At 40.6% G+C, this 14,279-nt stretch overlaps 2 protein-coding genes across 4 annotated transcripts in view; both read left to right on the top strand.

The window, feature by feature from the left end:
• The first annotated feature begins 1,898 nt into the window (after positions 1 to 1,898).
• LOC135110887 (plasminogen receptor (KT)-like) lies at positions 1,899 to 11,640 on the top strand. The gene is made up of 3 exons (XM_064023512.1): positions 1,899 to 2,058; positions 9,523 to 9,763; positions 10,306 to 11,640. Exons 1-3 carry the CDS (start codon positions 1,972 to 1,974, stop codon positions 10,416 to 10,418), a joined length of 441 nt encoding a protein of 146 aa, XP_063879582.1. The 5' UTR covers positions 1,899 to 1,971; the 3' UTR covers positions 10,419 to 11,640.
• Positions 11,641 to 12,016: 376 nt separating this feature from the next.
• The window catches only part of LOC135110868 (galactose-3-O-sulfotransferase 4-like), a 15,263-nt gene continuing 13,000 nt past the window's right edge, over positions 12,017 to 14,279 (top strand). Inside the window, exons 1-2 of one of the 3 annotated variants that reach the window (XM_064023503.1) lie at positions 12,089 to 12,226; positions 13,354 to 13,417. The gene's annotated coding sequence lies outside the window, so the exon portion shown is untranslated. Of the gene's footprint in view, positions 12,227 to 13,353; positions 13,422 to 14,279 lie in introns of all 3 variants that reach the window. The other 2 variants (XM_064023498.1, XM_064023490.1) reach the window with 2 other exon arrangements.

Below are 14,279 nucleotides of genomic sequence, written 5' to 3'. Positions count from 1 at the left end.
TTTTTTTTTTTTTTTTTTTTTTTTTGAGAATATGGTCAACACATACCTTGAGCTGCAAACTAGCAATTAAACTTGTAAAGTATAAGCCACTGAAACTGTGAGTAAGATATACCATTGACACTTCTCTGGCTGTGCCCTCTCCTCTCTCCTCCCCAGGAGCTGTATCCATCCTACTCATTACATGTCTATACCAAAGTTCACAAGAAGAAACCATATGAAGGGGAAAGAATTACATTCATGAGATTGCTAGTTTATGTGAGGGCCTTTGCATTTGATTACCTCCACCACTCTACAATATTTTAACAATCTTATCAGATGCACTCAACCTTTCAGATAAATTTTTCCTGGTTTCAATACTTTTTTTTTTTTATTTCACACCACACACTTCATTTAATTCATTTGCATTGTTCTACGCCCTTCGTTTTTTTTTTTCTTTTTTTTTTAGCTGAGAGGGAAGGGTAGCGGTTTTTTTTCTTTTCATATACAAGCTATTTTTAGCACCGGTGTTAATATTTCTAGGATTTATAGATGCGACAACATTATATTCCCCACCCCCTTTAGAAATGTAAGGCAATGGGGCCACATTAATCGTTGTGCATTTCCTATGTAACAATGTCCTGGAGTGATGTTACATTGTATAGTAATTATATGTATAATTATTTTCTTAGGAAGCAGTATGAATGTATGTATGTTTATAGGTCAATGGGTGTGGTCCAATATGTGTGTGGAGTTGGCTGATCACGCCACACACCATGGGCAGTTCAGTGTCACTGCAAATCAAAATCATCTACAGCACAAATAACTAAACTTTTTTGATAACACTCTCTCTCTCTCTCTCTCTCTCTCTCTCTCTCTCTCTCTCTCTCTCTCTCTCTCTCTCTCTCTCTCTCTCTCTCTCTCTCTCTACTGTATTTCATCATGCATTATTCTTTCATATTATATTTCACTTGCCTCATTTGTGTCATAAGAGAGCTATAATCGTTGATATAGTTATGTTCTTGTGAATGTGGCCAATCCTCAAATATTATGGCGCTTTTTTTTTTTTTTTTTTTTTTTTTTTTTTTTTTTTTTTTTTTTTTTTTTTTTTTAAGGCACTAAGGGTCTGTGAAGGGCAGCCGGCAGCGAGACACGGGAGGTGGCACCACGAAAGAAAAACCATGTTGTACCCGTTTCCACATTCAAGTCTGTAAATATTAAAATATATTTATCTTTATAAAGTTTACCTTTGGCTTTCACCTGGAAACCACAGAAATTCACCGCGTGTGCTTTTACCTGCAACAGAGAAGTAAGTCACTCTCCCTAAGGGCACATTCTTTCACATTCACAACCTGTGCGACACTTTGAGTGGACCTGTTACGCTCTGTATCACTTTTCAAGTCACTCTCCTTAGTTTTCCTTTACGTCTTTAAATGTTTCACTTTCTTATTTAGCAGCACTCGACCAGAAGTGTTTTCATGATACTCGGTATTGTGTTTTCATTGTCTTGATTATTTTCCATTATTTTTCTCTCTTCCTCCAGGCAGCCCCGACAGAACTGGAGAAAGATGTCTTGAATCCTAAATTTCCCTCATAACTTTTTTTTTCCCCATTGTCGGCGTCGATTAGTTTATTCCGTACCTCATTCGTGTTCCAATGTTTAAACACAATCAAATATGTAATTTAACTTATCCCTCCCATCATTCGACTATATTTCACATTATCTCTTGCATTCCGGCCTCAGAGACTCATACTACGTACGCAAATGTCAAATTCAAACATGTCACCCCAGCTAGCAACTCTGACAGTACATTCTCGTATCGTAGTGGCATAATCAATCCCGCGATACTTACGTCTCCATACTATCAGCCCACAGCGATCTGACGCAATAGTTACGTAAACGCCTCCTCTTATCGTCTCGCTTTGCCGGGTAGTCAGTCACTGAGTGGCGGAAAGTAGGCAGTGAGGCGAGGACAAGGCTCAAGCGCGAAGATAATGTTCCGAGAGGTGGCAACGGCAGTTTTAGGAAGGAGAGATGCTGGGAGCAGTCACCAGATCCTTCAGTCTATAAAGGATGAGTTGGTAAGTCGTGTGATTAATATTGCAGTAATAATGGTGAGATTTGTATTTTTGGATGAGTATGGTGTTCCTCTCTCTCTCTCTCTCTCTCTCTCTCTCTCTCTCTCTCTCTCTCTCTCTCTCTCTCTCTCTCTCTCTCTCTCTCTCTCTCTCTCTCTCTCTCTCTCTCTTTGATGCAGAATCATTGGCACACTAACACTAAAAGTATGAAGATATCCTTGAAAATCTAAAACACTGAAACTAGAGCCTGTTTAAAAGAAATAAGACAGAAAGCAAAAACAAAGTTGTACTACTTATGAAATGTTGACGGAAAGAAACGCGCGATGAAATAATTTGATGCTAGATGTATAAGTTGTTAGGGAAGAGAGTAGTGTTACTGAATGAAAAAAAAAAAATCACGTTGTCATGTGCAAGGTATGAACTTCTTAGGTCTATGTATTGTCATGATGCAGCTGTTGTGCAAATGTCGATACAACATGTTATATCATGAGCTACGTTTATAAATACTGGCCTTGTATTAAGAAACACTTTCGGGCTCTCATAAGGACAATTTCCAAAGGCCAAAGAGATTAGTCGGGTGTCTTTACTATTGATGATACTGAATTAATAATTGTCACTAGAATCGGAAAAAAAAAAGTCTACTGGACCCTGCCGGTCCCTGAATAGGGTCCGAAGCGGTAGTCAAAAATTGAAGGATAAGTGTATACTAGAGCATGATAAAAAGAAATCTATATATGACGCTGAAGTGTTTGATAATGCTATTCCTGAAGTGCGTTGTGTTATTTGTTATCAGTAACAACCCTACTATTATAAACCCCATGTCTAGTAGCAGGGAGACCACCAGGGGAATCCCAGCGTAAATACCCAATCACGAAAGACTACAGATAGTGAGTGATAATGAAGATAGAAATTACAGCAGAGGACAGAAATTTAATCTTTAACAATCATTAACAAGCTAAAGATAACACACACACACACACACACACACACACACACACACACACACACACACACACATATATATATATATATATATATATATATATATATATATATATATATATATATATATATATATATATATATATATATATATATATATATATATATATATATATATATATATATATATATATTTTTTTTTTTTTTTTTTTTTTTTTTTTTTTTTTTTTTTTTTTTTTAAGAAGGACAACGACCAAGGACAACAAAATACTAATAAAAAAAAAAGCCCACTGAGATGCCGGTCCCTGAATAGGGTCCGAAGCGGTAGTCAAAAATTGAAGGATAAGTGTCTTCAAACCTCTCTCTTGAAGGAGTTCAAGTCATAGGAATGTGGAAATGCAGAAGCAGGCAGGGAGTTCCAGAGTTTACCAGAGATAGGAATGAATGATTAAAAATACTGGTTAACTCTTGCATTAGAAAGGTGGACAGAATAGGGCTGAGAGAAGGCCGCGGGAGAAGCGGAGGCATGCAGTTAGCAAGATCAGAAGAGCAGTTAGCATGAAAATAGCAGTAGAAGATAGCTAGAGATGCAACACTGCGGTGATGAGAGAGAGGCTGAAGACAGTCAGTTAGAAGAAAGGAGTTGATGAGATGAAAAGCTTTTGATTCTACCCTGTCTAAAAGAGCGGTATGAGTGGAACCTCCCCCCGATATGTGAAACATACTCCATACATGGATAGAGTTAGCAGCTGGGGGGGTGAGAAAAACTAGCGGAGACGTCTCAGAACACCTAACTTCATAGAAGCTGTTTTAGCTAGAGATAAGAAGTGAAGCTTCCAATTTAAATTATAAGAAAAGGACAGACCGAGGATGTTCAGTGTAGAAGAGGGGGACAGTTGAGTGTCAATGAAGAAAAGGGGATAGTTGTCTAGAAGGTTGTGTTGGGTTGATAAATGGATTAATTGAGTTTTTGAGGCATTGAACAATACCAAGTTTGTTCTGCCTCAATCAGAAATTTTAGAGAGATCAGAAGTCAGGCGTTCTGTGGCTTCCCTGTGTGAACTGTTAACTTCCTGAAGGGTTGGACGTCTGTAAAAAGACGTGGAAAAGTGTAGGGTGGTATCATCAGCATAGGAGTGGATAGGACAAGAAGTCTTGTTTAGAAAATCATTGATGAATAATAGGAAGAGAGTGGGTGACAGGATACAACCCTGAGGAACAATACTGTTAATAGATTTAGGAGAACAGTGACCGTCTACCACAGTAGCAATAGAAGGGTCAGAAAGGGAACTTGAAATGAAATAACGGAAAGGAGGTTAGAAGTCGTAGGAGGGTAGTTTGGATGTCAAGGCTTTGTGCCAGACTCTATCGAAAGCTTTTGATATGCCTAGGGCAACAGCAATAATCTCTAAAAGAGGATGACCAAGACTCAGTAAGGAAAGCCAGAAGATCACCAGTAGAGCGGCCTTGGCGGAACCCATACTGGCGATCAGATAGAAGGTTGTGAAATGATAGAGGTTTAATAATCATCCTGTTGAGGATAGATTCAAAAACTTTAGATAGGCAGGAAATCAAAGCAATAGGACTGTAGTTTGAGGGATTAGAACGGTCACCCTTTTTAGGAACAGGCTGAATGTAGGCAAACTTCCAGCAAAAAGGAAAGGTAGATGTTGACAGACAGAATTGAAAGAGTTTGACTAGGCAAGGTGCAAGCACGGAGGCACAGTTTCAGAGAATAATAGGAGGGACCCCATGAGATCCAACACCCTTCCAAGGGTTTAGGCCAGCGAGGGCATGGAAAACATAATTGCGAAGAATTTAAATAGATAGCATGAAGTAGTCAGAGGGTGGAGGAGAGGAGGAACAAGTCCTGAATCGTCCAAGGTAGAGTTTTTAGCAGAAGTTTGAGCAAAGAGTTCAGTTTTAGAGATAGATGTGATAACAGTGGTGCCATCTAGCTAAAATAAAGGAGGGAAAGAAGAAGTAAAGTTATTGGAGATGTTTTTGGCTAGATGCTAGAAGTCACGAGGGGAGTTGGGTCTTGAAAGGTTTTGACACTTTCTATTAATGAAGGAGTTTTGGCTAGTTGGAGGACAGACTTGGCATGGTTCCGACCAGAAACATAAAGTGCATGAGATTCTGGTAATGGAAGGCTTAAATACCTTCAGTGGGCCACCTCTCTATTATGTCTAGCATAAGAACAGGCTTTGTTAAACCAAGGTTTGGAAGATTTAGGTCGAGAAAAAGAGTAAGGAATGTATGCCTCCATGCCAGACACTATCACCTCTGTTATGTGCTCAGCACACAGAGACAAGTCTCTGTCACAGAACCAGTAGTCATTCCAAGGAAAATCAGTAAAATACCTCCTTAGGCCCCCCCAACTAGCAGAGGCATAACGCCAGAGGCACCTCTACTTAGAGTGATCCTGAGGAGGAATTGCGATAGGACAAGATACAGATATGAGATTGTGATTGGAGGAGCCCAGTGGAGAAAAAAGGGTAACAGCAAAGTAGAAGGATTAGAGGTTAGGAAAAGGTCAAGAATGTTGGGCATATCTCCAAGACGGTCAGGAATACGAGTAGGGTGTTGCACCAATTACTCTATGTCGTGGAGGGTTGCAAAGTTGAAGGCTAGTTCACCAGGATGGTCAGTGAAGGGAGAGGAAAGCCAAAGCTGGTGGTGAACATTGAAGTCTCCAAGAATGGAGATCTCTGCAAAAGGGAAGAGAGAATGTGCTCCACTTTAGAAGTTAAGTAGTCAAAGAATTCCTTATAGTCAGAGGAGTTAGGTGAGAGGTATACAGCACAGATAAATTTAGTTTGAGAGTGACTCTGTAGTCGTAGCCAGATGGTGGAAAACTTGTAAGATTCAAGAGCGAGGGCACAAGAGCAGGTTAAGTTGTTGCGCACATAAACGCAACATTCAGCTTTGGATTGGAAATGGGGATAGAGAAAGTAGGAGGGAACAGAAAAGGGGCTATTGTCAGTTGCCTTAGACACCTGAGTTTCAGTGAAGAAAAGAAGATGAGGTTTGGTAGAGGAGGTGGTGTTCTACAGACTGAAAATTAGATCTAAAACCGCGAATGTTACAGAAGTTAATGAAGAAAAAGTTGAGGGGGTTGGCAAAACACTTACGGTCAATACCAGAAGAGCAGTCCAACCTGGGGACACCTGTGGTCCCCTCCTGAGATGGGACTCCGAGGCTGGTGTAAGAGTCGCCATGATAATTTTGAATTTTGAGTGAAGGGTTTGTGTGTAATTAGGTGCTTGTAGTTTTTTGTGGAGTAAGAGAGTTGTCTTTAGAGGGCAGGCTGTGACTGCCCCCCCCCCCTTGTATTGTGAGACACAAAGGGAAACGTTCACTAAGTTCACAGCTGGGTTTAATGATAAGTTCACAGCCCCCTCTGATCCAGTGCTTTAGACCTCACTGGGAGTAATTATCGTTTCAGCAGGTGCCTACTGCCTCCTCCATTATATATATATATATATATATATATATATATATATATATATATATATATATATATATATATATATATATATATATATATATATATATATATATATATATATATATATATATATATATATATATATATATATATATATATATATATATATATATATATATATATATATATATATATATATATATATATATATATATATATATTGTTACAACTCAAGATTCAGCTCCCTTCACAGTCACCACTACACTTGGGTCAACTTTCCCTAGACTAGCTATTTTTAGCCTAGTGCTGGCATAAACACGACAAATCTTACTGGTCTCCCACCCCTATCAAACTTCAGTTTAACCCACCGACCAAGAAGACAGTATAACAAATGCCAAATGAACTCCATCTTGCTGGAAAAGAATCACAAACCACGTGGTATGAGGGGGGTAGGTACAGCTAGGACAAAGGACACACAAGGATGAGGCTTATGATATTCTGTGGACAACCTCCCATGTAATGGACCAACCCATGCCCAACAGAATATTATATCCTCCCGTCCGTATACAGTCTATATGCAGTCCCCTGGAGGACTACAGACGGCTACACAAGCTCAAAATAATATGAAATCCTCTGGCTCCAGAGCTTCTGGCAGTAAGCTCTGAACAGCAGTTGCATTTAGCGGCACGAAACACAGCCAACAAGCCTCGAGATGATCAGAGAACCTTTCTTGAGACAACCAATAAAACACAGGACACCAGCACGACCAGAAGGACTCTGAATGGATTTGGTAGGGCAAGGTATTTCCCAGTAATCAATGAACTTTGGCAGGTTCCTGTGGAAGTTCCTCCTACCTAGAATGACAGGGGCCTTACTGTCACTAAACTTGGCAATTACGACTAAAAGCGTCCCTTCTGATATGTAAGGGGATAGAGCGGGGAGAGGATGGGGAGGGGGATGAGGCAGCTAGCAACACGCCTTACCTTTAGTCTCTTTACTCTAAATACAACTTTTCTTTATAAAAATCAGAATGGGCGTACTAGAGGGGCTAGCTGAAAACTGACTAGTCTGTTGGGGAGGGCAACTCTTCTATTTAAATATGTGTTACTTCCAGTTCTGGTGAACAAAAGGAAAATTATGGGTAAAATTATGATGGGAAGAAGATTGTGTGGGGGAGCACGGGTTCTAAAGTAAACTGGGAAGTGCAGGTAGTTATTTAGCGCATCTTCCATATTTCTCTCTTTCTCTTCACTGCTTCTCTCCTCTCCCTCTGTTTATTTCTTCTTGTTCTTTACCCCTCTCCTTTCTACAGCCCCATTCATAACAATATATATATATATATATATATATATATATATATATATATATATATATATATATATATATATATATATATATATATATATATATATATATATATATATATATATATATATATATATATATATATATATATATATATATATATATATATACGAGGTGTGTCATTAAAGTTCCAGGACTGGTGTCCTAAAAGATGAATTTCAAACCCAAGCCACAAACCACCATATTTCCCCTTCAAAGTAATCCTTCTGGAGTATACAACTGCGCTCCCAACCCTCTACAGTCACTAATCTTTTTCTTACGTGCTTTTAAAATCATGTCCTCTGTTGCAGGTCGTTTAACAATGAGCGCTGAACAGCGAACAAACTTGAAGTTTTTGGTGCAGTTGGGGAAAACGCCGTCAGAAGCACTGGGTATGCTGCAAAAAGTGTACGGGGATGAGACAATGTCACGCTCACGTGTTTTTGAGTGGTGCAAGAGGTTCAAAGAGGGCCGGGAGGACGTGGAAGATGACCCCAGGAGTGGAAGACCCTCAACGAGCAGGAATGAGGCCAATGTTGAGCGTGTCAAGCAGATGGTGCGTGACGATCGTCGGTTGACTGTTCGAAAGATCGCAGATGAGCTTGGCATGAACCACAACAGCGTGTGGAAGATTATCACTGAAGATCTGGGCATGCGGAAAGTCTGTGCGAAGATGGTGCCGAGACTCCTGAACGATGACCAGAAGGGACGACGCATGCAGGTGTGTCAGGACATCCTCGAGCGTCTGGAAACTGAACCAGACTTGCTCAGGAGAGTCATCACCGGCGATGAGTCCTGGGTATTTGAGTACGACCCGGAGACCAAACGCCAGAGCCTTCAATGGAAGAGTCCGGCGTCGCCACGGCCGAAGAAAGCAAGGCAGTCCAGGTCCAGCTTCAAGGTCATGTTGATCGCTTTCTTCGATGTGAGGGGCATCGTCCACTGCGAGTTCTTGCCACAGGGCCAGACAGTCAACCAACATGTGTACAAAGAAGTACTGCGGCGTCTGCTTCGTGCAGTGCGCGAGAAGAGGCGGGAGTTGTGGCAGGGCAACTCGTGGCTGCTTCACCACGACAATGCGCCTGCTCACAATGCCCTGAGCATCAGAGAGTTCTTGGCCAAGAAGAACATCGCCGTGCTGGAGCAACCGCCCTACTCACCTGACCTCGCTCCGTGCGACTTCTTCCTCTTCCCCAAGCTCAAGGAGGTCATGAAGGGGACCCGTTTTGATGATGCGGACGACATCAAAAAGGCCGTGACGACGGAGCTGAGGAGCATCCCGCAAGAATCCTTCCAGCAGTGCATGCAAGCCTGGCAGAGAAGGATGGACAAGTGCATGCGGTGCCAGGGGGATTACTTCGAAGGAGATAACCTATAGTTTGTAGCCTGGATGTGAAATAAAACTTGTGTGTTTCTCAGTTTAAATTTAAGTACAAACCAATATTGTATCTCCTAACTACCTCTTCCCTATATTGATGTTACATATTAGCAGACAGACTGTAGACTTGTTATCAACCTTCAGGGCTTACTCTCCTTCTTAAGGTGTTTTAGAACAGTGTGCTCCGGCTGTGGGCATGTGGGCCACTCGTAATCCCGCGAGTACATTAATATATTGATCAGTTTGATAATACGAAAAATAATTTAAATAAAGTGTGCGTGTGTGTGTGTTTGTGTATTTTATGCAAGCATATCCTTCACTCCAATCCTGTAATTCAACTTTCATTGTGCAGGCCTGGCGTCAAAGTGAAGGCGTAAGGAAGATGGCTGAGCGGCAGGTGGCCCTCCAGGTGGCGTCTAGCAGGGAACGCCTCGCTTGGATCCTGCCGATGGTCGGGTCTTCCGCAGTGTTCTTGTTGGCTGGCTACCGCAGCACCAGAAGCAGCGTGGTCCTCTATCCGCTTGTGCCTATGTTCTTCGGCCTCCTTTACCAGTGTGACCTTGCGTACGGTAACAAGACGAACAGAATCAAAGGTAAGGGACACACACACACACACACACACACACACACACACACACCAGCATTATGAGGATGCTGCAAGAAACATACGTACTGAACAAGAGAGGAGATGAGAATGTGCAGAAACACAGTTTTTCAAACAGAACAATATGTCCCTGAAGGACATCGCCATAGGTTATATAGTGTGTGCCAATTAATATACGAGTACATACGTAGATCAAAAGAAAGTACCGTAGTATAATAATTTGATCTTTAAAAGATGGAATTTTACGTGCTTGAATCAGTCAAGTAAAATAAGAAGGAAAAATTAAATAAATAAATAAATAAATAAAAACTGGCTCAGAAGCAGTTGGGTGGGATCATGATATCGACCATGATAGAGGTAGTAAGTGATGGGTCTGATCTTGAAGTTTATACATTCCCAATCTCTCAAAATGCATTTCCTCAGATCTTAATTAATTTAGTGATCATGTAGCCTGTGAATCGCTCCCTGAGGGACCTGAAAACACACACACACACACACACACACACACACGTAATCCATCATATTTTTCAGGCATCGCTGAACGCATCCTAACCGAAGAGACGAGCATGATCTACGTCCCGGAATGGCATTATACCCGCGGTGACTCTTGCCATGACTTCGCCAAAAACACCCTGCTGCTCTGAAGGGCTGCCCGCCTCCATATTCCATCTCGCTCCTAGCTAAGGGAACCACACGCCGACCTTCAGAAGCCATTCTCGCCTCACTCACTCTCGCCTGTTCAGCATAGATAGTTCCTTCGATCCGTGTACTGTTAATATCATTGCTTGCTTTGTCTGTCTGTCTAAAACGTGATTCAGAAACGCGATGGAAGTAGATGAATGATTTAAGAAATGCACTATCCTCACCAGTACTTCTTTATGTGTTATTTCGATTAAAGGAATGTCTTTCATATTTAGATATTCTATATGAGTAAGTTTTATATGAAGCAAAGAAATGCGCTTTTGTCAATCAGCAATTAGTTTTGTAGAAACAGTCAGTAAATATTCTTCTGCTGGCCGAGAATATTGTACTGCTGGAAGTCCTATTCATTGACTTTAATGCACTGGAATAAACTGGTATACATTACGCATTCACAGAACCTAGAGCACGGATGCACGCCAGGACTTTCATTTTTCAGGTAATTACTTCAGATCAACGTAATTTCACTATTTTTTAAGGTAATACTCAATCCTATCTTAAATCAACCATTAACAGCCAATCTTTGAACTGGAAAGAAATTGGAAAATGTATTATTTTTCTTTCAGCAGTCTTTGGTCTCCCCACTGGAAGCAACACTGATTTGACGAATGTTGCAGAAAGATTCTTTCCACCCTCTGATACTTATAAGCGTTAAGCTTGGCGTTTCAGAATTAATACTAAGCGAAGAAATGTTATCCCATGAATGAGCACACTGTTATATATAAAAGATGAGCATTCTTGTGCTAACTGTTGCTGGAAGTCCTAACTTAATGCACGCCGCGCATGCGCAGCAATTTCGTGCACGTAACACTGGTATTACGTAATCATTTCTACGTTGTTTCTGAGAGGTACTGGTACTATTTTTGTTAGGTTTTAGTAACGACGATGGCAGTAATAACGTGCCAGAAACTGACGTGATTTTATGTCTTGCATAATCTATTAAAATGTTGTCATTCGTGCTGGGGTGACGAGGGTTTTCATTACTGACAGTAGTATTCACCGTCCCGATTCTATTGTCACACACACACACACACACACACACACACACACACACACACACACACACACACACACACACAGACACACACACACACGCACACACACACACACTTGATAAGATGCCGATGTTATGGTAAGATAACTGTCAAATAAAGACCATCCTCTTTTTATTTTCTGTCCTTCCATCCTAGCTTTCCAGTCTCCATCCCTACAAGTGCTCTTCTGGGCGTGAGGGACCTGAACCAGCGTGTGTATGCTTCCTTCGTATGTGTGTAGTTACGGCTGATTGGTCACCATGGGCGGCCTAACATTATTTTTTGGCTTTCAGTGTCAGTGGAAGGTTTCGACCATCTTTCTTCTTCAGCATCTTGCTTCCAGATCAGCTAAACTGAAACACATATCTGAAAACCTCACGGGCTGTAGAATATTGTTGACAACACGCAATAAGTGACAACCAGATAAAAATGGGCGGTGAATGACGGGCTGCCGGCGGGCGTGCGCGGATACCCTCTTCTGCTTCCCCCTGGCTGGAACTTGCCGCTTCAGTATTGATGTAGACGTCAGGTAGTCCTGTACACTGCCTGCTTACTGCCGCCGCCGCCGCCGCTGGTAGAACTGATGATACCGTGATATATCTTACCCTACTGTGGTTTCGTCTGTGAAGTGTTGAGAAGCGGTCATTGACAGTTTCTCTTAAAGCCTGTGGGATCTGTTGTCACTCATCTAAATGCCTGTGGCCTGCTGACAGTGACGGGTAAGGCTCAGCTGGAACTATTAGGTGTGTGTGTGTGTGTGTGTGTGTGTGTGTGTGTGTGTGTGTGTGTGTGTGTGTGTGTGTGTTTGTGTGTGTGTCATACTGCATCAAGACAAGTGTATACTTACGTAGGTACTATACAAGAGCATATTTGTGTCGAATATTCTAGTGAGTTTCCTCTGAAGGACCTGCTGCCTTGTGTGGGCCAACAGACCTTTTGCAGTCTTCTTATTTTTCTACATTATTGTGTTATGTATATATATATATATATATATATATATATATATATATATATATATATATATATATATATATATATATATATATATATATATATATATATATATATATATATATATATATATATATATATATATATATACATATATATATATATATAGAGAGAGAGAGAGAGAGAGAGAGAGAGAGACCTTTATATATATATATATATATATATATATATATATATATATATATATATATATATATATATATAGAGAGAGAGAGAGAGAGAGAGAGAGAGAGAGAGAGAGAGAGAGAGAGAGAGAGAGAGAGACCTTTATATATATATATATATATATATATATATATATATATATATATATATATATATATATATATATATATATATATATACTAAGATAAATACGCACTCAGGTAAACAAACAGACAGATGTGATACACATTACCTAAATTTCTCTCTCTCTCTCTCTCTCTCTCTCTCTCTCTCTCTCTCTCTCTCTCTCTCTCTCTCTCTCTCTCTCTCTCTCTCTCTCTCTCTCTCCAATGAAGATGGAAGACAAGAAAATTTCTTTTATTTATTATTATGACTGAATGAATATATAGTATATAACTGTATTTACATTAACATTGAGTGTGTTGTGATGAATAATAATCCTTCGTACATACTTTTCCATACTCTCTCTCTCTCTCTCTCTCTCTCTCTCTCTCTCTCTCTCTCTCTCTCTCTCTCTCTCTCTCTCTCTCTAATAAGAGCGTAAGACCCCCAAATAAAAAAAATATCATTCTTGCTTTTACGATTAATTTTATATCCATTTGCACAAGGAAGTGATGTCATGCAGTACAGTTGTGCTCAGAAGTCGAGTAACCTGTTTTCCCTCAATCAGGGCCGCCGAGAGAACTGAAATGTGCCGGTGCAGGAACAGTTCAGGGCACCCACCCATGCAGCCAGTAGGTAAAGGTATCTCTACCTTGGGGCTCTCCAAAGATCCCACGGGCCCCGGTACAATGCACCGGCTGACACCGCCCCCTTTGTAAAGACTGTTTACATGGAGACACAGAAGAGAAAAGAGAGAGAGGGAACAGAAGGTTAACTTTGTATATTCTAAGCTAGGGAACTACTTTAAGAGAGAGAGTTTAGCAAACAAATACTCGTAGTGTCTAAAAAGTGATAGGTCTGTCAGTAAAAGTGTCGAAAAGTAAATTATATAAATGAATAAATAAAAAACATTATTAAGCAACTACCTCCATCTATCACATCCCCAAACTCATCTTAATTAAACACTTCATGATTTCATTTATTAATTTTCATTCGACTTATACACATGAAATTCACTGGACTAATCATAGCCTTTCTTGAGACGACTGCATTGCACTGTACCTCCCTCCGCTTAAAGTTGTGTGATAGTTAAACATGCCTTTCCTTCCAGAGTGAGTGAGTCGTAGTGGACCTCAAACCTTGTTACATGGTTTTCGTGTCCCTCGTAAACGTAACTCAGTTTCATTTGATAAAACTGAATAAAATGTGTGCTGCTTTCTCAGTGAGTCTTGCGGAGTGATTCTCTCTCTCTCTCTCTCTCTCTCTCTCTCTCTCTCTCTCTCTCTCTCTCTCTCTCTCTCTCTCTCTCTCTCTTCACCAACTTAATACTGAACAAATACAAATCAATATATCTTGTCTTCTTTCGTGAAAGTGAGTCGTGGAGAGACTGCATGGCGCCACCTCTCTCTCTCTCTCTCTCTCTCTCTCTCTCTCTCTCTCTCTCTCTCTCTCTCTCTCTCTCTCTCTCTCGTCACTTCCCACACAAAGAGAGCA

This window comes from Scylla paramamosain, chromosome 2 (assembly GCF_035594125.1).
Source record: "Scylla paramamosain isolate STU-SP2022 chromosome 2, ASM3559412v1, whole genome shotgun sequence".
NCBI lineage: Eukaryota > Metazoa > Arthropoda > Malacostraca > Decapoda > Portunidae > Scylla > Scylla paramamosain.
This window is presented reverse-complemented; position numbering and strand designations above follow the sequence as displayed.

Coding starts and splice junctions, on each gene's coding strand:
- LOC135110887 (XM_064023512.1), top strand. CDS start 1,972: ATGTTCCGAGAGGTGGCAACGGCAGTTTTAGGAAGGAGAGATGCTGGG. Junction 2,059..9,522: donor AGTCTATAAAGGATGAGTTG/GTAAGTCGTGTG, acceptor TTCATTGTGCAG/GCCTGGCGTCAAAGTGAAGG. Junction 9,764..10,305: donor CAAGACGAACAGAATCAAAG/GTAAGGGACACA, acceptor CATATTTTTCAG/GCATCGCTGAACGCATCCTA.